The 23,504-nt window shown below is 39.0% G+C and overlaps 3 protein-coding genes across 3 annotated transcripts; 1 reads left to right on the top strand and 2 right to left on the bottom strand.

Annotated features, from left to right (window-relative positions):
* Positions 1–2,956: 2,956 nt before the first annotated feature.
* Positions 2,957–6,425, bottom strand: LOC110043932 (3-hydroxyacyl-CoA dehydrogenase type-2-like). The gene is made up of 4 exons (XM_089272964.1): positions 6,099–6,425; positions 5,550–5,711; positions 4,503–4,740; positions 2,957–3,997 (listed from the first exon to the last, which is right to left on the bottom strand). The coding sequence occupies exons 1-4, from the start codon at positions 6,423–6,425 to the stop codon at positions 3,804–3,806; spliced, it is 921 nt and encodes a 306-aa protein (XP_089129090.1). The 3' UTR covers positions 2,957–3,803.
* Positions 6,426–6,452: 27 nt separating this feature from the next.
* LOC110043931 (ankyrin repeat, SAM and basic leucine zipper domain-containing protein 1-like) lies at positions 6,453–19,633 on the top strand. Its single transcript, XM_020749436.2, has 14 exons — positions 6,453–6,871; positions 8,220–8,335; positions 8,817–8,939; positions 9,439–9,556; positions 9,686–9,797; positions 13,424–13,558; positions 14,293–14,372; positions 14,976–15,002; positions 16,705–16,777; positions 17,118–17,174; positions 17,557–17,669; positions 18,125–18,245; positions 18,406–18,510; positions 19,011–19,633. The coding sequence occupies exons 1-14, from the start codon at positions 6,453–6,455 to the stop codon at positions 19,167–19,169; spliced, it is 1,758 nt and encodes a 585-aa protein (XP_020605095.2). The 3' UTR covers positions 19,170–19,633.
* A 495-nt stretch (positions 19,634–20,128) lies between these two features.
* LOC110043912 (uncharacterized) lies at positions 20,129–23,303 on the bottom strand. Its single transcript, XM_020749420.2, has one exon. It carries the CDS (start codon positions 23,032–23,034, stop codon positions 20,608–20,610), a length of 2,427 nt encoding a protein of 808 aa, XP_020605079.2. The 5' UTR covers positions 23,035–23,303; the 3' UTR covers positions 20,129–20,607.
* Positions 23,304–23,504: the final 201 nt, after the last annotated feature.

Here is a 23,504-nt window from a genome sequence, read left to right as displayed (position 1 = left end):
ACGCATACTCACGCTACTAACAATACTAATACTTACACTGCTTACAATACAACATAATTAGATTACTTGCCCTACTTACAATTCTAGCACAGCAAGATCATACCAGTTTACTCCTGTCACTAATGTACATTCCGAGTTGCAAATTACAGAAAATATGCATGGTATATATGCGTCTTGTTTCGTTTCCTCTCATCTTTATTTTCGTTTTCAGGGGACTAGGGTCAAGTTGTCAAAAGATTACAAAAGAGGCAACAGAGGCTCCCACTTTTTTAAAACGATTGTAGTTGTATTTTTTTCCATTTCATAGATATGTTTTAAATACAGTAAGAAATCATTTAGTTTTGGAGAACATTTTTTCTGTCTACATAGCCAAATGTAATATTTAGCATTTAAGCAGGAGAAGTTAATTTGGAGTTTATGTTTAGAGCTATCCGGCCTTAGGCCCAGTGCTGTATCAGGCTCTAAGGGTGTCTCTTTGGCAATAACTTGACAAGACTGTAGCCATACTTTAAAATTGTTCCAAAAATATTGAGTTTTTGGGCAAGCCCAAAATAAATGTACAAGTTTCACTGTTTCTCTTTCGCAGAAAGTGCATTTCTCGCTATCGACGAGACCAATTTTTTTCAAGAAGTTGTTTGTTGATATTCTTCTATGAAGAAATTTAAAATTGAAAGTTATAAGTTTTGTGCTCTTTGTACATTAAAAAGCCATTTGGTAAACCATTTGGCTTGGCCCAGATGGCGTACGCTCGGAACAAGCGTCAGGCAAGTGGCCCGTTTCTTATCATGGTACAGATATCTTGAGCCCTAACCCGATTCTGAAGGAGGGATTTAAACCTGGGCCGAGAGCTTTGTATGGTGTACGCATCTACACGAGCCGCAGTCTTGAAATGGTCGAGAGATATTACGCTCAGAAATTCACGCATGAGAGAAAATCTTACAAAATTGCTTTCCAAAATCGCGTCAATCCCAACCGCCTTAAAGTCATCCCTGCCGTCCAAACAAAGGCTGGAGAAGATTACTGGCGGTCGCAAACTGGAGACGCGCGTCCTTATGGTGTGCTCATCCGAGAAGTTTGAAAGACGGAACTCATGAGAGGATAAGGGTAGGAGTGTTGACGCTCCCATATAGACCTTAGTCCGAGACTTATTTTATTTTTAGATCACTCCCGCTTCTTATGAAATCTCAGGAGAGTTTAACTAACAAAATAGCCTATCCTGTGACTCTAATTTTACTCACGTGGACAGTCCAAGCGTCTTAACACACATTTTCAATTGGGTAGTGTGGCCGAGTGTTGAGTTAGGGCGCCGGACTGTCCCGCCGGACTTCGGAGGTCGCGGGTTCAGGTCCCTCTCTGATCACTAAGCTTCAGTTGTTTCTTGGGTAGACCCTAGTTCAATTCCTTGGTCATGCTTGTAAATAGCCAACTGGTCTGCCTCCAGCCAGTTGGGAGTTTTAAGCCTCATGGTGTTTAGCTGATATGTTTGGCTTTCAGTTTTGATGGCATGCCTGTGAACTAGCTAGGTGTAGCTAAGCGAATTGACCACTATAAACAATATTTGAACATTTTTTGAACGTTTTTCTCGAACATTCTCGTAGGAAACATCTGCGCAACACGCGTGATAACATTATCTGCGGGAAAACTGGATACCATATCCAAAAATAACTTGAACTGAGAGGCATTACCTTGAGAATAAGACCTATGGGGGTTAACTCTCTTACCTTTATCCTCTCTTCTACAACTCTATAGGATGATATACTCAAGGCTAACTTTGAACGATGAATAGAATGAGACACGTAGTAATTAAGTATACACAATTTGTTAGTTGTTCGGTTGGTCTTTGTGAAAGTAACGCGAAGAACGAGGAGTGAAAAAAGGGAGAGGGGACTGGGGTGGCTCACTCAATTTTTGTCCTTTTACAGTTCTCTGATAACTTATCGAACACGCCTGAACCAGGTTACTAAGTCAACATTCATTGTATGAAATCAAGTGATATTTTAACTTGCACGCGATTTAACCTCGCGTCAGTCTGTCTCCACAATATGTTTTGCAAACACAATTAATACAAATGATGGCCATTAAAAAACTGATGCTACCTAAACAGAGTGCTTGAAGCACAGCTTCCTCTAGGGATCTTAGACAATGGGTGTTTTCAAAAAGATCAAAGCTCACTTTCTTTCGTTGGGCAACAATATTACCCAGTTCATTTTGTAGGTTACCTTTTTACATGCAATTTTCGCGACACGTTAATTTCGCGAATTTCGCTATTTAAAAAAAAAATCGCGAAATTAAAGTGACGCGATAAATGTCGCGAACATATCATGACGCGAAAATTACATTATGTTACTGTTGACATATATTCCAGCCATTGCGTTTTTGTTAATTTTGACGTTATTGTACCTTTGATTAAGTCGGTTTACTAAATTGAAGTACATGTTTAGTAACATTGCCAAGGAAATAGATTGTGTTAATCAAAAATGCGAAGTTTAAGTGATTCAAAATACAAATTTGTCGCAAAATCGCAGAATCTAAGTGTCCGGCGCGAAATGTGCGAACCACAAAATCGCGAAATAAACGTGTCGCGAAAATTTCATGCAATAACTTTTATGATAGCCTACAGAACAGGCGGATTAACGGGTAGTGAGCGAGACGCGATACAAACAAAAGATTACTAAATAAACAGTGGTCACAGGACGGAATGTATACTATGGCAAAACTGGGGTTTATCCGCGGACTTGGCCAAGCTTAAGGAAAATGCTGTCGTGGCTTTCATCCAACTGCTTTGCTTAAGTGAGTAGAAATGAAACTTTTCAATAGAATAACAACAATTTTGAACGAAAACGGAGTCTTAGAATTGTCTTTTTCCGAGCTCAAACCGTTCCCTTAACGAAACAGATAACGTCTGCTACGCCCAAGAGCTTTACGGTTGTACGTTTTCATCAAATAAAACAAGTGAAACTGTAAAATATCATAATTTATTCTTGCCCTTGTTTATACAATCTTCTCGACCCTTTCCAAGCTTTTACACGCCTGCATTGCACATTTCGCTGAAACCGAGAAATAAAACTAATAATTAATTACATTGACAACTAGTGGTTTACAGTAAAACCCTTTTAATAAGAAAACCAAGGGGACGGAGCGTAGCATCCGTAATAGAGATGTCTGTATCATTGAGTTAAAAATCGTATAAATCTGGTTTCTTTGAGACAACGTGGATTGTCTGTAACACAGGTGTCCGTATTATGGACGTGCTTGTTAGGTGCAGAAGTTCGATAGTACTTAAAAATATGCTGCTTGCACCTTTGGCGACTCGAATTGAAAAGACGTTTACGAGAAAGCTAACCATGTTACGTATTTTTGGCACACTGACTCGTCGAGGTCACTACACAGGAAGAGACAAGTCGCCGTGATATGACGTGCCAGCTAAATCATGTACTGTCCACACAAGCATTTTGCGGCAATGCTGCAGCGACAACTCGTGTTGCACGAGCTGAGGGGACATATCACTGCCACATGTCCCTCGTGTAAACAGTACATGCTTTCGTCACTCCAACATGCAACTGGGCCGTGTGCTTCCGTGTAAACCGTCCTTTAGATGTTGTTGACAAGATAGTTTAATTCTTCCTCTGTACAGAAAGGACTAAAAGCCCTGACCCATTACAATGAGTCAACATTCAGTTAGTTCCTGATTGCCGAACAAGCCACTCAACTCTCATTGTCAATTTTACGAACTCCTGTGGTGAACGGCAGTGAAGTAGTTTGTCACACAAACAGCAGAATTCCTCTTCCGTGCACAATAATTATCAAGGCATCCGCACAGCGCCGTCAAGTCTGATGTTTTCACCATTTATCATTTTATTCTCTATAATTGCTTGCACCAGTTGTGCAAATTCTGCAGGGTCGCCAATGCGCTTGGGAAACGGAACAATCTGAGCGACCCTTTGCTGTTCTGCCGGCTCTGGTCTTCCTTTGGTAAACATGGGCGTTAAAAACATACCTGGTGTGGCAAAAGAAGAAACAACAACCTCAAAGATTTCCCTCATTTTGTAAAAGGAGGCAGCGTTGCCGAGCGGTTAGGGCACCGGACTTGAAATCCGGAAGTTACGGGTTCAAGTCCTGCTCTGTTCACTTAGCTAAAGTTTTTTTTCGGTAGACCCTAGTTCAACTCCTCGGTCATGCTTGTAAAAAGCCAACTGGTCTGCCTCCTGTCAGTTGGGATTTTTAAGTCTATTATGTTTAGTTGATTTGTTTCTTTCAGTTTAAATGGCATGCCTGTGAACTAGCTAGGTGTGGCTAAGCGCATTGACCACTATAAACAACATTTGAACATTTTCTTTGTACTAACTGCCAAAGAGTTTTACATGCTATGTAGTGAATCAATGCCAAAGAAAAAACCCACAGACAGAACCAAAACAAGCACACACCCCTTTCCCCACCCTTCTAAATGATGACACATTAAGGGTTATCCTCATACAGATTTAGATGACAGATAGCAAACACACCTGGCGCAATTGAATTCACTCTAATGCCATGCGGTGCCAGGTCCCTTGCGAGAGGAAGTGTCATAGCATTAATAGCTCCTTTAGTAGCTGCATAAGCAACTTTTCCAGATTGTCCATCATAAGCATGAACACTGCATGTGTTAATAATCACTCCTCTCTCCCCTCCCTTGTCAGGTTCATTTTTAGCCATCTGCTCTGCTGCAAGGCGAGCCACATTAAATGTTCCTGTCATATTGATCTGCAAGCAAAAGTTTTTTTTTAAAACATTTTTTTATAGAAACAGAGGTAAAGTTGTGTGAAAGGCAAGCAACAAAGAGCTATGTAGTGATAGCCATGTGCATGCATATATTACGTTACACAGCTGTAGCTCTTTGCATTGCATTTTGTGACAACTGTTGCTCATTCTATGCATTGTGTGACATAGCTGTAGCTTCTTGCATGCATTGTGTGACACAGCCGTAGCTCTTTGCATGCACTAAAATGACTAGCATGGTAGGGCTGCAATGTCCGTCTTTGTATGCACTGCATGCCTATGCTCATTCATATGGAACATCTGAAGCTGTCTGGCTTTGTCGCTGATAAAATACATGCTGTTGAAACAACAAATTTCTTGAGGTTCATTTCAACTGTCACATAATTTCAGGTGTGTACATTTATACACGGAAATTAATGGATGCACCATTATTTTTCGAGGAGGAGCGGGGTTGGGCCTTGTTCTGGGACATGAACATCTTTTTCGCATTTGTAGGTTGTACATGAATTTTTTTAAAACATGAAATACCTGGACCTGGATAGTAGAAAGCACTTGCTCAAATCCCCCCCCCCCCCCCCCCCACCACCTTCCATGGCTCCTCTTGCACAATATCTTTTTCAGCAGTTTTTGTTTTGTAGGGTTTTTTTATGGTAATTGTCCAACCCCCCTCCTCAAAAACAATAATGGACCGTCCCTAAGTAAGGAAGATGTCAAGTCAACTTGTGTCTGAAAAAGGTTTAACAATGTTTACCTTCCTTTGCATATCCTAGTATTTTTGATTTATTTTTTTATACCTTTGTTATCTCCTCAAACATTTGAAGAGGGTGAACTTCTCCTACGTCAGACAATGTTTTTGCAATTCTTATTACTCCTGCAGTGTTCACTGTGACACGCAGGGGACCACACTTGTCTACAGCTGTTTTGATGGCTTGCTTGACATCATTTTCGGATGAAACCTGCAGTTGACAGGATATTGTTACAATTATTTTATTAATACATTCTAAGACAATCTGATCAGTAAATAGACTGTAAGACCAAGGCAATCAGATTTACTGGCTTTAACTGAATGCAAATTAGTTTTGGAAATTTTCACAAATCTTTAAACACCACCACCCCTCCCCCGCTACTATCGCCTCCCCGCCCCGTTCCATCCTTTCTATTGCACAGCACCCTGTCACTCAGTGCCTGTCACTTTTTTTCACCCTCCCCTCCCAAAATGGCTAATCAATACATATGGTTCACAGGAATAACAAACTATTCCTCACCTACCCTACCACGGAGGCAAAAACCCCTCCCTCACCCCGCAAGTAAGCTCGCCGATACAAGTACAGTTTCACTCTTACGTCAGTTGGGACAAATATGCAGTTCTCTCCCAGATCACTTGCAACTTTGTCGCCTTCGCTCGAGGGAAGATCTGCTATAACGACTCTGCAGCCATGTTGAATCAGCCTCTGCGCTGTGGCGCGACCTAAACCGTTAGCACCGCCAGCAACGAAGCAAGCCAGATTGAGGAGCGCCATTTTGAAACATCCAGCGAGCCTACCGTATTGTGCACAGCGGAATACCGCACAAAGCACGTGTGCAAAATGGTGTCTTGAAGGAAAAAGTTTCGTTGGTTGTTGTGGTGAAATCAATAGGATTTTTTTCACGAAAACTACTCTTCTTTGCATCTTGTTAAAAAAACAGGGTCTTGAGAGATGTCTTTTCGTCCCGCTGGAGCGGAAGATTCGGACTCTGGCGATGAAGGGTTTTATATGGGCAGCATTCACGACAGCAAACTGAATGGCGCTTTCAAAAACAGAACTGGTTCACGAAACAACTTTGCCGCAATGCCAGCTGGTGCAGAATCCGACGACGAAGATAGCGATGGTTTTGACTTGGGCAGTGCATCGGTGAATTCAGTGAAGTCAGCTTCGGCGAAATTCAGTGGGACGCGAACTGCAAACAATGGTGGACAATTGACAAGGCCAAATGACGTGAAGTTTGCTCCAAACTCTTTGTCCGAAACATCTGGCGTAGGAAGGGGTCGGGGACTGCTTTCACCGAGGGGGAGAGGACGGGGAGGATTTCCAAGACCCTCTCCAACTTTAAACAACAAAGGAAAAACAGCAAGAAGGTTGATTTTTTTGTCATACATAATAATTTGCTTGTAAAATTGTTTCCTTCTGTGTGTCATATCACCCATCACCCAAACTAATTGAGAAAACTGAGCAACCAAAAGCACTGGTTCCTTTTTTCAAAATCAGCAGTTTCCTGAGCTAGTAACCTGAACTGGAAAGTGGCAAGGAGATTTGCACTGGGCCATTCCATTCCCCGCCCCCTCTACCAGACAATGAAACAGACAACTTCATCCATATCATCAAGGGCCTATGGAACATACTCAGCCATTACAGGTGTTGTGGGTTACGGTCCTCAATGACAGCTCAGGGTTCTAAACAGGCTTTTAGCCAGGATTTGAAAAGCAGGTGTCCAAAATGTGCTATCGGGCCTGTTCAAATGAACAATTTATAAGGCAACATATGAAAAACAAAACAATTTTCTTCAAAAAGTGGCTGTCCACAGGATGCCTGGACTCCTATCTGGTTAAAAGCGTGGTTCTATACTCTACTTCCTGGAAAAGTGGGCTTTAAATTATCAAAAATAAGCTGTTAGCTAGCTGTACTTGAGAGAGCAATTTTGGCCTTCAAAGAAGCCCCTTCTCCCCCCCACAGGCAGGAGAGGAGGGAGGAAGGTCAGGGGTTAAAAATGGTTTTGGTGCCTCTTAGGCTGTTCAGCCTCTAAAGTTCTCAAACTCATTAATAATTCATCAAGTTTAAACAAAGGAAATCATGACCGTGACGGTGTTTGGATATCTGATCTTAATTAACATAGATTTTTACGATTTTAATTCTCTGTTTTCTCCTTAGTTTTAGTCTCGATTGAGAAGATATATCAAACACTCAAGACAGTGTTTGACCACATTTCCAAACACCTCGAAGTTCGTCAAAAATACTCTGCTGCGCGTCATATTTTCAACTCTCTTCTCGGAGTTTGGAAATGTGGTCAAACATGGTCTTTCGTGTTTGATATATTACATCCACAACAGGAGCTTTTACAGTACCTTTTAGGATATTGAGCCAAAAACATACGACAAGAGTTAATATGTTGTTTTAAAATTGGTACCTCATAGGGGCAAAAAAAATTTTAAGCCACGCCCACAAAGTAAGATCTTGGTCCCTCTTTGGGGTTCTTTTCAAAATTTGTGACGAGCGCCCCCATCCATTTTATATGGGCATCTCCCCCTGGGCTAATGAGATCCAATGGAAGCTGCAGTACTGTAATGGTTGGTGCAGTGAACTCTGGTGGTCAAGGTTATGTTCTTTGGCAAGACAATTTTTTCTACTCATAAAATCTGTCATGTTACTAACTGAACAGGTCAGTGTGATTAATAGTCATTCTTAGTCCTTGAAATGTATTCTTTGCAGGAGTAATCTCGTTCAAAACAAGGCAAAGAAAGCTGCAACCTTATTAGCTGCTGAGGACTTGCGAGTAGCAGTTATAAAAGGAAATGTTGCTGCAATTGAAAAATATCTGCAAGATGGTGAGATGAAATCATCACTTAGTTTTCTGCAGAGGTTTCCTATGATCTGATATTGTTTTGAAAAATCCATTGGACATACCAGTTAAACATGCCACACATGTTATGAGTTTGATTCTTGTTGATGAAACTTAAAGTAATGCTATCAAGATCTTGATAACATACTATAATCCACGATTCAAATAATTTTGCTTGGGTATGGTTGGTCTAAGTGCGACACAAGACCGAATACATCCCAGCTAAAACTGGGGGTAGATATTCCCTAATTTTCAAAACTGTGCATGTTGGTCATTATCTGTTCCTCAAAACTCACAGTTTTCCTTGAGCTACATTCTCGGAAAACTGATCTTTTCTCAGAACAGACAATATCTGCGGACAAATACCTGAGCATATTTTTGTACCAAATGTAGGCTATTGTTTTTATATCCTTTTACCATAAACTTAATTAATCTAAATGTTTGCATATTTCTTTTTGTCACATTAGGAATTGATCCAGATGTTCAGTTGAAGTCGGGATGGACTCCATTGTTGCTTGCAGCCAGTTTGGCATCACCTGATGTTGTGGAATTACTCACAGCGAGAGGAGCAAATGTCAACTTCCATAAAGGTATTTGGTGGTGTAAGTTAATGCAATTTGTAAATTAATCAATCAATCAATCAATCAGTCATCAATCATTTGATTAGTCAGTCAGTGGGTTAGTCAGTCAGTCAGTCAGTCAGTCAGTCATTCAGTCAGTCATTCAGTCAGTCAGTCAGTCATTCAGTCAGTCAGTCAGTCAGTCAGTCAGTCAATCAATTAATTACAATCAATCAATAATCAGTTGATTGATTACTCAGTCAATCAGTCACAATCGATCAATTAATCTTCAATCGATTGATCAGTCAGTCAGTCAATCAATCATCAATCAATTGAATAGTCAGTCAGTCAATCAATCATTCAATCAACATTTTCTTGGTGTACTGTGTTTAAGTGGCATTTAAGTAGCTTTATACATTGGTATTAACTTAGTTTTCAGTGTTAAATATGAAATGTGTTTACTTGGCAATCAGAAATTATATCCGACTATGTGTGCGATAATATTAGTAAATTCATTTTCTCATGTCAGAGATGTATACTGTTTTGATGGCAACATGTGCAGTGACTGGGAATGTATCCGAGGAATGGGTTATTAGATGCGTGGAGCTGTTACTGGAGAGAAATGCCAGAGTCAATGTTTATGACAAGTAAGTAGGGCAATCAGAAATATTGGCTTGAATTCTTGGTTTGTAAGAGCTGTGGCCCTTGCTTGACTGAAAATCTGTTGTCCAGTTTGTGACATTTCTTGCTACTAATTTTTTAACATTCTTTTTCAGATATCGTATGACGCCACTCATGTATGCAGCAAGAGAAGGGAGGGTTGCAGTATGTGAAAAGTTGTTAGAACATGGTGCCGAGATCAACAAACAAGACATTCGAGGATGGACTGTAAGTTATCTTCTGGCAATGTTTCTGTTCCAAATGAAAACGCAATGGCCTTAGTTGTCCTGCGGGGCACGATGAGGAATGAGATTTGAGAAATGAAATATGTTAATGCTATTATGTTTATGAAGGAAGGGGAGGGTAAGAATTTCTGTGAGATTGTGTTGGTGTGGGCTCATTCCCAGGCAGCTACTTGGAAGCCAGATCTAACAGCATTACTCTGTGAATTGCGTAGTTCCAGAAATATCCATATCCCCCTTCTTTGAAGGTCTTTGGAAATTTCTAGGAGGTGGGTGGGATCCCAAATTTTACAGGAAAGGTTGAAGTTAATCTGGAATTTTGAAACGGGTGGGGAAGGGGGAAGTCTGGAGTCTGCATTTTACACTCAGTCTGTATTTTACCCCCCGTATTCAGTCTGCAGTCTGGAGTCTATGTTAACTTTACACTGACCGGGAGTCATCAGCATTTTAGGTGGTTTTGTGGTAAAAAAAAATCCCTCCTTGCGTTTTGTTTTTTTAAATTTCATTGAAACAAAATGCCCTGAATACTGATTATACGTGGCATTTATTTCCTCGACGGCTGTTTCACAATCATGTGCACCCTTTTATTTGTGTGATGTTACAAACTTTTTGTTTAAAACTAGTAACAAGCAGGAAATGCGTCATAACATGGTCTGAAAGAAAATCTTGAGCTGAACAAAATAAAAATAAATTGCAGAAATTGGTCAATATTTGGCAGAATTATGAAGGATTATGTGGTTAAAAAATACTCTAATCACACTGGTACAGTATGACATTCATATTTCATATTTCAATACAAAATGAGAAGGATAACTTATTTTTAAAATATCACTCACCCACATAGCAAATGAATGCAGAATATTGCTGAACCACTTTAGCGCTCGAAAAAAGTGCCGTCCCATTGCCCCGAACAAGTAGATTTTCCTTCTGGGCAAGTAACTTTACATTCTCACTTGCCCAATGGGCAAGAGACCAACCAAGTTATCTGCCAACTAAATCATTAAAAGGGCAAACTAAGACTTGCCATGGGCAAGCAAAATTTGAGAGATACTTGTCCCAAGGGCAAGTTGGAATTCAAGTTTTTTTTGAGCCCTGCACTTCCCTTACTCTTTAAACCACTGAAAGGATTAATTATGTGAATTTTACAGTTATGAGCAGTTATAAATTCCCAAACTGACTATTGTAAGTTACATATTTTTTGTGTTTGACAATAACTATTTTAGATGTATTAAAATACATGTATTTACAAAACTTTTGTAAACTCAACAAATTTGAGACAGAAAGATTGCTTTTTCCTCCTAGAAAATTGTTCACTCAACCAACAATTCCACCTGGCTATATATGTGTTTGTTGAAAATGAGGCCTAGGACTTCACAAAAATTGCATAGTGTTCCTACCCCTACTGTTCTCTTTGTGACTGTTATTGAAATTCATCCAATGAAGGCATATATTTTAAGACTAGTAGTAATCAAAGATCATGAGTGCATTTGACACCGTCACTTTCATATATATACCTTAAATGATTTAACTAGCTAATTTCAACCTCTGTCTATTGCTAAAATCAACATTTTTAATGAACAACCGAGGTTTAACACCGACGGATATATCATAGTGTCAAAGTCCATGCCAGTGAAGAGGTCCCCTGTATAGACTACGATGGCCGATTTGTTGTTCAAAACATTGCGTGACGGCGCCAGTTTCTGCAGACTCGCAAAAATAGTAGGCCTTCAAAATTTCATGTTTTGACGTAAGCTCAGTGTGAATTCAAAACGTAAACAAAACTCTGGCCTGTAGGCAATTTTAAAGCTCCCATTCGATTTACGTTCGTGAAAATCTTCTTGTGTGCGCAAAGGGAAATTCGCTTTGGTTTGCACAATTTCATAATTCAGGCTCTGCGTCTATGCCAAGTTTTGTTTGTTATTTTTAATTTACTTCAAAGACCTGAGACTAAAGGGGACCAGAACAACATAGGCAGGGGTCGCACTGTGGCCTTATTTTTTTTATGTCGCGTCATAAGTTGTCCCACAAATATGTCACAACATTTACACCACGGGAGTCATGGAGGTTGCACGTGCGCGACATAAATGATATTTGAAACCAGACTGTTATTTCACACGCGAGAAAAGCACCAAATATAATTTTGTAAATATGAGGCTGGTGCTAGTTTTATTAGTGACATTTCTTCAATCTCTGTTTAATTTGTTCAATGTACAAAACCTTATTGGTTTGTACGCATTGTACAACATTCACCAATGGCAAATGTTGGCTCTTGCCGCTTTAAACCGACGTCGACCGATGCAGAGAAGAAGAAATCGCCGATTTAGATTTTGGTGTTTACCATGGCCACGACAGTCATGGTGAATAGTGCAAATTTTTAAATTGGTATGGATTGAAATTCGTCATAAGGACCAGGTAAAACGTTTGTAGAAAAAAACAGTGACTAAAATTTTGAACCGATAGCTGTAGCTAGCTGTGCACACATGTTGTCTTTGCAGAATTCCAAAAATCTAAATTTTGCCTGTATTTCAGATTTGATTGATGTTGCTACAGAAGAAAAACAAAAAATTGTTATTTTAAGGCCATTAGACAAGATATGACCTGCTTCAAGGCAGGACATCGGCTTTTTTGATCTTTAGTTCCTTTGGACATAGTTATGTCTGGTCGCTACTAAGGGGTCGCACTTGTCGCAAGCACGCGATCACAGATTTTATGTCCAATGTAAACGCCAAAAGCATTAGTGCAACCCCTGCCATAGTCATTTACATTCCTGTAAAATAAATAAACTGTCATTCACTAAGCCGTTTAACATTCTTTCTAGGTGTTTGTTTACATACCAACATTCTCTAGTTATTAAATGTGCAGCTTCTGTTTCCATTCATTTAACCCGCTATAACAAGCTAGACAGCTCAGTAAGATGGTTCTATAACCACGAATCATGGCCATCTGCCGAGCTACACACCTCGGTGAGTTAAAGTAATATATTTTGTGCACAGAAATCAAAGCTAGCAAAGTGAAACGACACATTTCCTTCATCAATTTATTCCGCACAAAGCAGTGTTGGTTTTTGGTCAAAGACAAGACGGTAGACAACAGGCAGCCGAACTGCACCTTTGTGTTTGTCCCGAAAGTTGTACACTTTTCGTGAAGACATCAATAAATCTCAGCTGCAAGGTCATTTAATGCCATAACTCTAACTTCAAACTTCAGATACGCAACTTGCCGGTGACAGCAGATAAACACATGGAGACATGACAAGCACATGGAGACTCGACAAGCATGGACATGAGTCATTCGCAACTGAAGAATTTTTTTTTTTGGGGGGGGGGCCAAATTGGTGTTGCTCGATAGATAGATAGATAGATGGATAGATACATGTAGATAGATAGATAGATAGATACACAAGTCTCGAATTTTTATGCAGAGCATCATTAGAACTGCGTCCTGTCGAACGTAATGAGAGTTGTCACTTGTAAGGATTTATATATAAGACTGCTGTCACTAATAAGTAACAAATTATTTTATGATTTGTTGCCAACTGTAGTGTCCATACCCCCTTGTGGTGTTTTAGCCGTGAAGTAATCTAGTAAGTTTCTGGGAAAACCTTTTTGTCAGGCTTTGTCATGGGCTGCCAGTCGTGGTCATGGTAAAGTTGTACGCTTTCTGTTGGATCATCAAGCAGACTCCAAGATATACTCCAATGATGGCCAAACACCGAGTGATATTGCATATTCAAGTGATTTCCCCAGGGTAAAGAATTAGTTAATTGATTTCTAAATATTATAAATATGGGTTATTGACCAAGAGTGAGGTCAAGATGGCTGCACATTGGCCAAGTTCTTTTTTTTGCGTGTTTATGGACCAAGACGGAGTCATTAGGTCCACAAACATGCAAAAACCACAAGGTCAATATCCTGCCATCTTGACCAGACAAGCTTGGTCAATAAAGGATTTATTATATGAAAAGAGAACACGTCTATTTTCTTGGGGGAAATAGCGGGTAATCCCAAGCAGGCAAGATATTGCCATCTTGCCTGCTCAGGTAACCAATTGTAGTGCAGGATTTAGTTCATCTTGCCCACTCACAGAGCTAGCCATATGATAATATGTATGAATAACATTGTGATTATGTGTGGTTCCAAAAGCATGTTTTGTTTCACAGTTCTTAAAAAAATGTAATTATGTAAATACAAAGTTGAATATTCTGTTGCCATTCAAAAGAAAAAGTGATAAATTTTTTTGACATGTATTTGGAATTTTTTTATCAATTGCTTCCCTCTGATTTGACTAAAATCTGTAGACTTCACTGCTCTAATTTTGTTGGTGTAGTTTAGGAACCAAAAGGAACTATGCAGAAAATTGTTACAAACGTGTTAGTTGGGTTCAAAAATCAATAAATGTAGCTTGGTTAAGAGACACTATTACAAAACAGTTTGCATCACTATACAGAAACATTTTGTCTAATTTTGACCATTAATTACTAGATTTCGGACATTATCACTTTGGCTACAAGTGGAAAGCAGGTGTCTAGTGAAGCAATTTCCCATGCTGCAGAATCTTCAAGGTAATAAAAAAACATAAATAATTGTTTAAACTCGTTGCGTTGGTTATTTACTCCTAATTCCAAATTTTCTATTTTCATTTTCCAAATCCTATTTCTCAGTTCTGAATTCCTACATGTAGTTCCCAGTTTCCTATACTCGGCTCCAGTTCTCAGTTTTTAATTTTGAATTCCAGTTTCCAGTTTTAATAATTTTTCCAATTCCCAGTTCCCAGTTACCAACTGCATGTTCCAGTCTCCAATTTTCAATTATCAGTTTCCACTTCCTAGATTCTGAATTTTCAGTTTCCAATTTTATTTTTTCAATTCTCGGTTCCCAAATATTCAAAGTTTTTAATTCATGATATCCCACTCTGTCCTGCTAAACACTGATCTAAATCTCATTTGCATGTACTTAGGACAAATATATCAAGAGAATTTCCCCTTTCTCAAATTCTCTTTTCTTTCATACATGATTTTCTTCAATTACCTTAACTAATGTTTCGAGAAGGAAGTAACGTCCATATTACCAATCACAGTTGATAGTCCAAACAAATTATCTCACAGTGACACTGAGTGAGGCACCTGTTAAACAGTCACTCATTCTATAACTGATCTTTTTCTTAGTGTTGACATAAAAGAGGACAGTTCAAGGTGAGAAATTGAAAAAAATGTCATTAATAATAATTGTGGAAACTAAGATAATAAACAAAGCAAATGAATATTGCAAATAGAACAGAGACATGCTAAGAATTGCAGATTAAGCGAGGCTGACAGGCTTGCTATTTACAAAGACTTTGAACATGGGATTACCAAGAACAAATCCAGGGAGCTTTCTGTTCAACCAAAAATTACAGTTTGGATTTCTGGAAATTTTCAGTGGTGAATGATCAGCATTTTCTGGAATTTTGGGACGTCTAATCAGTTGACAACCTTGCTACAATCCTGGCCAAAAGTCCTTGGGACACTTAAAAAAAAGTCACTTGAAGACACATTATTTTGAATTGGGAAGTCATTAGTCAATTTTCCGAGCCCCCCTACCCCAAAGCAATGTTGGAATAGTGGGCCTACTTTGGATGAATCAACATCACCATATGTTGCCAACATCACCATATGTTGGCAAAAGTGCAAAGTGTCCCAAGACTTTTGACCAGGATTGTAGTATAGGTACATGTATACCCAAATTTTGGGGGGATTTCTGTTCCATTTGTTTATCCTCCAAGAATTTCTGAAATTTTCAGTTGAATAGTTCACATTTTGGAAATTCAACAACTTCTGGATTTTCCAGAAAATTGGTTACTAGGGAATTTCTGTACCATTTGCCTCTGGTTTGAAAGTTCTCCAGATGGAAATTTTGGTTGAAAGGAAAATGCCTCCAGTTATTGCCAGGGGCCTCCAGATTTCAAATGCTGGGATAATTATTGCAATACTGTGAATATACAAACAAGTATTGCAAATCGACTACATAGTGTTGCTGAAAAGTTAAGACAGCCAAACAATTAATAATAATATTGCAACATGTGAAAAGTGAACTGATCAACATGACATGAGCGTAGGACAAAGAAAAAATCTGAGACCCAGACAGGAATCAAACCCATGACCTCCCAAACACCCGTGGCAGACACTATCCACTGAGTTATGAGAACTCATGGAGAGCAAGGTCCTTTACTTAATTGAAGTTAATTGAGTTCATATGTGGAATGCCTGTCACATATGAACTCAGATTCCTGTCTGGGACTAAGATTTTTTCTTTGTGCCACGCCTGTGTCATGTTGATCAGTTCACTTTTCACATTTCATTACCGAGCTTAAAATTCACCATTTTTATACTTAACTTAAAAAATTGTTTATCAGTAATCTTTGAGTATTTTTTTTCCTTTATCATTGTCTCTGAAAAGCCCCCATGAGGAGTTGACAATAAAAATTTGTATTGTATTGTATTGTATTGTATTTATTCACTTATCACAATATTGCAACATTTCAACACGACGTATCGCAACATTGTTGGGCACAACATGTTCAGCACATTTGGCCACAGTTTGTTGCAACATGTTGGGTGTTGTTGGTTAAAAGTTGACCATTTTCAAACTTAAACCAACAATACCCAACTTGGTGGCCAAACGCGAGCAACCTGTTGTGCCCAACAATGTTGCAATATGTTGCAGTGAAATGTTGCGATCGTTAAGCCAGGGCTTTACACTCGGAGCTACTGAGGATAACTCCAGTTTTTGAGGGATTGAGGATTTGAACCAGTGACTCTGTCACTCCAAATTTCAATCCCAGTCAACTCTAATACTTAAGTTGGGTGAAACAATAAGTGTGTCACTGAATACTGATTATTATTTTTTAAATTGCAGTGAAATGAGATATGGTGACCTTGAAATGTTCCTATGTGGTTTAGAGTTGACACATTTGCTGCCAACATTTCAAGTAAAGCTTTGTTTTATTCTATTAGTCTGAGAGAATATTTATAATCATTATGATTATCATTTATGATTATGAATTTAGCTTGTTTTGTATCACTCTTCATCTTGATGTCAACCTTGCAGCTACTCCAGTGTCAACAGGTGAGTTGGTGGGTGAGTCAATGGGTGGGTAGTCAAGTGGTGTGTCGCCAGTCAGTTGTCCAGTTGGTCAGTTCATTCAGCCATAATATTGCTTGTGAGAATCCATCTGCCATACTTCTTGCATACATCCTATCTTCAGGTTTGATTTAATATTGTTCAGTGATGACTAATTATATAAAACTGAGATATTTTTCACTTTTAAGGAACACAAATTAACATTTGATGAATTCTTGAATCTGACGGAAAAGGAACTAGATCAGGTACTGAATATATTGAAAATAGCCAGTGTCTGTATTTCATTTAATTAGCCAAAGCTTTTCTAAATAGACCTTTGTAGACTGGGTGGTTTGTTGCCCCATTTCAGACCATGTGACGATACTCTTGAGAATTCTTCCTTTCAGATTTTCAAGTAGTCGTGTGCATATGAATAAATAATTCTTAGATGGAAAAAAGAACTATTCTCTAGAGAATATCACATGGTCTGTAATAGGAAAACAAATTGCCCAAGCAAAAAAGTTCTATTGTCTGTGGATGGCAGAGAATGCATAATATCAAAGAACTATGATGCTGCATTGTTATTCAAATAAGCCACTTAACAAAAGCTTTGATTCTCTAAACCTCTGTCGTTCTATTTTTTTGCAGATGGGAATTACTCAAGTAGGTGTTCGAACAAAGGTTCTTGATGCCATCAGAGAAGTTCACAAAAAGGAGTGGGATGTTACTAGCCTGCAGTCAATGGAGAAGCATTCTTTAAGGTGGTATTGACTCTGTCTAGTTGAAATAAATTATCTTTCTGGTTAGAGTTAATTAGAGTAAATTCCAGTGAGGAATAAAGGGAAATAAATTATGGTGGGAAATAAATTATAATATATAATTTGATATAATTTGGAATAAATTATTTTTGAATTAATCATAAATTGTTATTAATAAATTATTACAGAATAAATTATTTTGGAATAAAGTTCAATAATATTATCTCCCTCAGAGCTTTATTATCTAGCTCTCTGCACGCACTGCAGGCCTATGATGAGGGAGCATAATTATTAACAGTTAATTCTGCCAGAACTCACATGCCAATAGGTTTTACTCAATTATCCTACTTCAGTCCATAACAGGAGGAGATATTTACATCAAGTTCTCATTATAAATACAGTTGATGGCATAGGTTAATCAAATGTAATCATGTGTGTTTTCATTTTCAATTGTTTAGTGCCCCAGAAGCAACAGTTATTTTGGCCAATGTGTCTAAACATTTGACGTTCATCAGAAGCAGTGTGTCATATGTACAGAAACACTTGAACGCTGTTAATGAACCTCTGGAATTCGTGCAGGTATGGTAACTTCAGCTATGATTTCCACAATATGAGTGTTTCACTCTGTAAACTGGGCTATGATTTTCATTTCTACTCTTCCACTAGCCTTTAAGATTTTCTAAAAGACCTTTTCTTTGGCTAAACTCTTTTTTCAGTGCTTTTTCATTTTTTTTTATAGGATGTCACAGCAGCTGAAGGAATGGAATTATTCTCCAAGGAAGCAGTAGAAGCTGTGGAAAGTTTAAGTGAAGAACTCCAAACTGTAAGGACTCAGATTTCCCAGGTCGGTGATGAATGGCTTTAGTTGTCTTGAAGTGAAATAGTGAAACACAACTTTGTTGGGTTAAAAATCAATATTGTGTAACATGGCACACAGGGTGACTTTTAATGCAACATTTCATCATGGCAACATGCTGGGGGGTTTTTGAAAGCGATGCAAAAACTTGCTACGTGGTTGCCCAAATTTAAAATGTTGCATTAAATCGGGTCGTGTAATAAACCATTGCTGCAACAAATTCCATTAAAAGTTGTCTTGTTCAACATCACTTTTAAGGTGCCTGGCTACAGTTTCCAGCACTTTCCAGCAGTTATACTTTGACAGATCAATCCTATCACTCTTAATCAAGAGATGTTACAATAACAGTATCACACAAATGCCAATCATTGAAATCATCATAACCTATAAAGTGTACTTCTCATTGGTTTCATAGCAGGACAGTTTGAACAAGGTGAAAACTTAAGAGAACTAATTCTTGACCAATGAATTTGTTTGGTTATCGGCAGATCAAATCCAAGGTATCCAACACAGCCCCAGACCTGATTGCGGATGAAAAACCACATTCAGCCCAACACTTATCACGAGGCAGCTTGATGTTGCTCACAGGAGTTGCAACTGTTGCATTGGGTGCATTCTTGGTGCACAGGGTGTGGCACAACACATGATGTAGAGTGCTTCAATCAAGAAAATGCATTGTGATGTAACATAATAATTTAATCAATTGTATCTGATGTCCATCCTCGAATCCCCTAATAACAAGCCTCCACTAAATTTAAGCCCATCTTGTTGGAAGGGTAGAATTATTTTTTTGATTTTATACATCATTACTGTACAGCCTGTATTGTATATATATATTAAGTTTTATGTCATTTGATTAATGCAGATCGAGTCATTCCAATCATTAAATTTTGGGATGTCGGTTCAAGCATCAAATTATTGTTACTGTTTTAATGTTTTCCCCCGTGATTTTTTTAAGAGAGAAGTTTCATTTGATTAAGAAATGATTATTCATGAATGTAATTAAGACCGTTTTTGTTTATATTTGCTGAGAACAAGATGAATGAGACCTTTGTATTATATGTTGAGAATGAATTCAATAATGATTATAATTAAAATTTTGATCATTGGTTTTTGCTTTGATGGTGAGTTTTTGCATGAGTAATTCTTGCACTGTTTCCTGGAACCTACAATCATGGACAAAAGTCTTGGGACAAATTTGCACTTTTGGCGCTTTTGCGTACACGCCAGGCGCGAATACAACTTCACCTGCCTAACCTCGCCCCCCACCCCCCATACAATGTTGAAAACTAGTACGTGCAATTTCACCTGATTTTCAACATTGTGTTGGGGGGGGGGGGGGAAGGGGGGACAGCAACCCGTTTATAAAGGATATACCAGCGTTTTCTTCACATTTCAGTTCTAAAACACAGATAATCCGTTACATTACGTAAGTGTCCCAAGGACTTTTGTCCACGATTGTAGGTCTGCAATGCATGCAGAGCACCTAAGTGTCAGGAAATAATTTATTTTCTTGTATGTCATAAAATTATCAAAAAAAATCAGACAATGTTTCTCTGCATATGCAAGGTTATAGAAGGACAAGGACAAAGAAAAAAAATTCAAATCATGTTCACTAGTGTTTATTATGGGATAGTTGGGTGACTATATGGTGGCCTACCATGAATTATAGCAGAGCTCTGGCAGCAGACTGAAGTAGGCACTTATAGATTGTGCTAGCAAAATTTTTGGCATAATTTGGAAAAACAAGCATAATTTTTGCACTTTTTGTAAAAGTAGCACTGGTAGCATAATCAGCATATTTTAAAAATTTTTTGCCAGGAACATTACCAGAGTCATGACTTGCTTGGACTGTAAGATTGATTATTTTCAAGTTCTGTCCATGGTTCAGTCTTTTCAATTTTGAAATGTCCTGGGAGGACTGGGGAGAAGAATAGCACAGTACTGCATCATTTGCCTTACAGGACAAAAACAGACATGTTCACAGCTTATTTCCATATGTGCCAAAACAACCAAAACACTAAAAATTTAAAGAGCCCCGCAGTGCTCAATTGAGTAAATGACAGTAGAGGAAATAGTGAAAAATCATTCATGGTGTACACTAAGCTGATGACAGTCAGTTTTCGTAAACTTCAAGACATATAAAAGCTCAATGAGTTTGAGGAGCAGATCGCCAACTGCCCATTGTTCACACTTCATATATTTCCAGTAACTTTGGACAGCAATGCTAACTTCTTCATGAGATGATGCAAGATAGAGGTCTTCCATGCGTGGAATCATGCAGGGTTTCTCATTGTCCATGCCAACCCCAGCCTTGACATTGCCATCTGTTGGAGAATATTTCATTTGAAAGTCCAACTTCATACTGTTAATATGTGTGTTATACGCTAAAGCTTTGTATTCATGTTGGAAGCTATAACTTATAATTTCAAAGATCTCTATCAATCTGTTTCCAAGCTGTGTTTCAGACCAGTCATCTGCTTCAGTGTAGAAGTCCATCATAAACCATGTCACAGTTTTCATGTAGAAAGATGGAATCAAGGTGTCCTCACATAAACTACAATTGTTTTTGTTAACTTTTGGCAGGAAACTTCTTGCCACATGTTTTGCCAGTTTGTAACAGTCTGCAGCCAATTTATTGCCATGAAATTTGTATGGTTCTATCTGAAAAAAGAAGCGTCCTGCAACGAGGGGGTTTCGACTGATTACTCCTACAACCCCTGTGTTCATGCGAAGGCACTGGCTCTGAATGAAGGAAAGATGCAAAGCATGAGTATGGTCAGAAATGTAGATAGTCTGGAGTCGCTCAGCATTGAGAGGAATCCCAAAACATACATCAATTGACAGGATAAAGCCTGCATCTAGTTGAGATTCGCATTGTAGATGAAGAGTCAAAGTTTGATTCTTGAGAAATACTCGCATCATATGTAAGTCACTTTCCTCTCGCATTGTCCATTCCAGAGGTAAGTGCTTTTTCAGTGTTTCACGAAAAACCTGGAGCAAATAGGCATTTGTAAGATAGTGTCTGTAGGAGGAATCAACAAAGGAAAACTGACCCAGGAAGGAAAGGACCTCATCGCGGATGTTGTTGTGAAGGCGTGTTTGTATCCCAAGTTTGATGTACAAAAGTTCTGTCACATCTGAATCAGCTAACATAGGGAGGGCAATCGTGAAATCAAACTCATCGGGCTGACCAATCTTGGTACCCTCTGCCATACTTCCGGTTTCTATGATGTAGCACTTGGAAAATATATCGTGCTTTGTCTGCAGTTCTGAGACAGTATTGTTCATTAAGCTTCTTACCAACAGCTTGATGTGCTCAGTTTTGACCAACCGATCAATACTGACACTTGGTAGCCACTCTCTGATAGTCTTGTTTAAGACTGATTGAGCTGAAACTGCAGATTGAAGTTCAGTTTTCAAGTGGTGCACCTTAGAGGTGCTAATCTCTTTCACCTGTTTGGGAGCTTTATCCATATTCATAACTCCCATGTCTTCCTCTGACTCTTCAATTTTGGTCTGACTCTCTTTACATTTGACTGTTCCTGAACCTTTTTCGTCAGACTTTGCTTCCATGGTTTCCTGTGCTCTCACCATAGTACTGTATGTAGTGTCCTCTTTTAGACCAAAGGCATCAAAAACATTACTGGAAACAGCATGATCACTCTCACAGCTTGGACCTCTCTCAGTTGCTCTAGGTCTAAGCACCTCACATTCAGCTGACTTCTGAATGCTTTTCAGACTTAGTTCCTTGGATTCCTTTTCTATATTTTCTTCACTGTACACTTTATTTTGACTGACAGGTGTCACTTTCTCTGAACTCTTCTTCAAACCCACATCAAAGTCAAAAGGAGTGCTTTTATCGTCAGTGCAGGGCAGCTGAAGATTCTCCTCAACCACTGTATCGCGTTTGCTGTTTTCGTCCGTCTCTTTCAGTATTCCTGGGGTCTCTTCTGCAGTTGTTAAATCTGTTTCATTTCTGCCACTGTCACCAGTTGGGGAGTATTTGTCACCACATATTGAAAGAAGGTCTTGCAAGTCGGATAACATGTTGATACTCCTTTGCAAGATATCAGTCATGGCTTCCATTCCTAACGGTTCAGTGGCTGCTGCTTCCATGTGAAGCATCGATTCCTTGTCGGCAGCTTCACGAAATAACCTGCTTTCACACGAGTCAATCGTTGCATCTAACGAACTGCTATGATCTGGGTTTGACATCTGACCTGGCTGATTATTCTCACTGGTGCAACTAAAAGGTACATCAATTTTTTTTTCTCGATTGAACTCTGATGGACTGTCTAAATAATTCACCTGCCACATTTCGTACGGCCACACTGGTTTGGTAACTAGTGGTTTCGTCACATTTTTCGGTTCAACTTTGACGTCTTTTGCCAATCTCGCTTTCCATCGTTCTTCGACCATCTCTGTTTCAGCTCGCAGTAGCATTAATACTTCGGCATCGAATGGATTGAATGGCACTGAGTGTTTCGCTTCCGCCGATGCTTCCGCCATCTTTCTGTGGACGAAGGAGAGAGCTTGGATTCTAGCAAAGCTGAGGTCGCGGGGTGCGATGGGAAAGGCAACTCGTACCCAGAGTCCACGGTGTATCCACGGTAGAAATTACGGTACGAACTACGTTTCGACCGCTCTACGGTCATTTAAATGTGGACAGGAAAATAAATAACGTATATATTTATGTTGAGAGAGATAATGAAGTAAAAATATGTGCTAAAATATCAAAAACGAGGGTGTTAAAAACAAGTAAAGTATGCAAAAAAAAATTAAGCATGCAAAAAAATATTTTGAACTGAGAACTTTCGCACGAATTGTGTCAGATTGTACATTGAGACTCGGTTTAAGTTTCTTATTAAGGACCGTAAGCACCGACGACGACGAGCACACAGGATTCCCTCTTACTGCGCTACTGCGCATGCTCGACTCGTCCAGCTGAAGTTCAGAGCCGACGAAGTATGGTTAGCGCT

The sequence above is a fragment of the Orbicella faveolata genome, unplaced genomic scaffold, assembly GCF_042242905.1.
Source record: "Orbicella faveolata isolate gen_17 unplaced genomic scaffold, um_ofav_v1 contig_35, whole genome shotgun sequence".
In the NCBI taxonomy this organism is placed as follows: domain Eukaryota; kingdom Metazoa; phylum Cnidaria; class Anthozoa; order Scleractinia; family Merulinidae; genus Orbicella; species Orbicella faveolata.
This window is presented reverse-complemented; position numbering and strand designations above follow the sequence as displayed.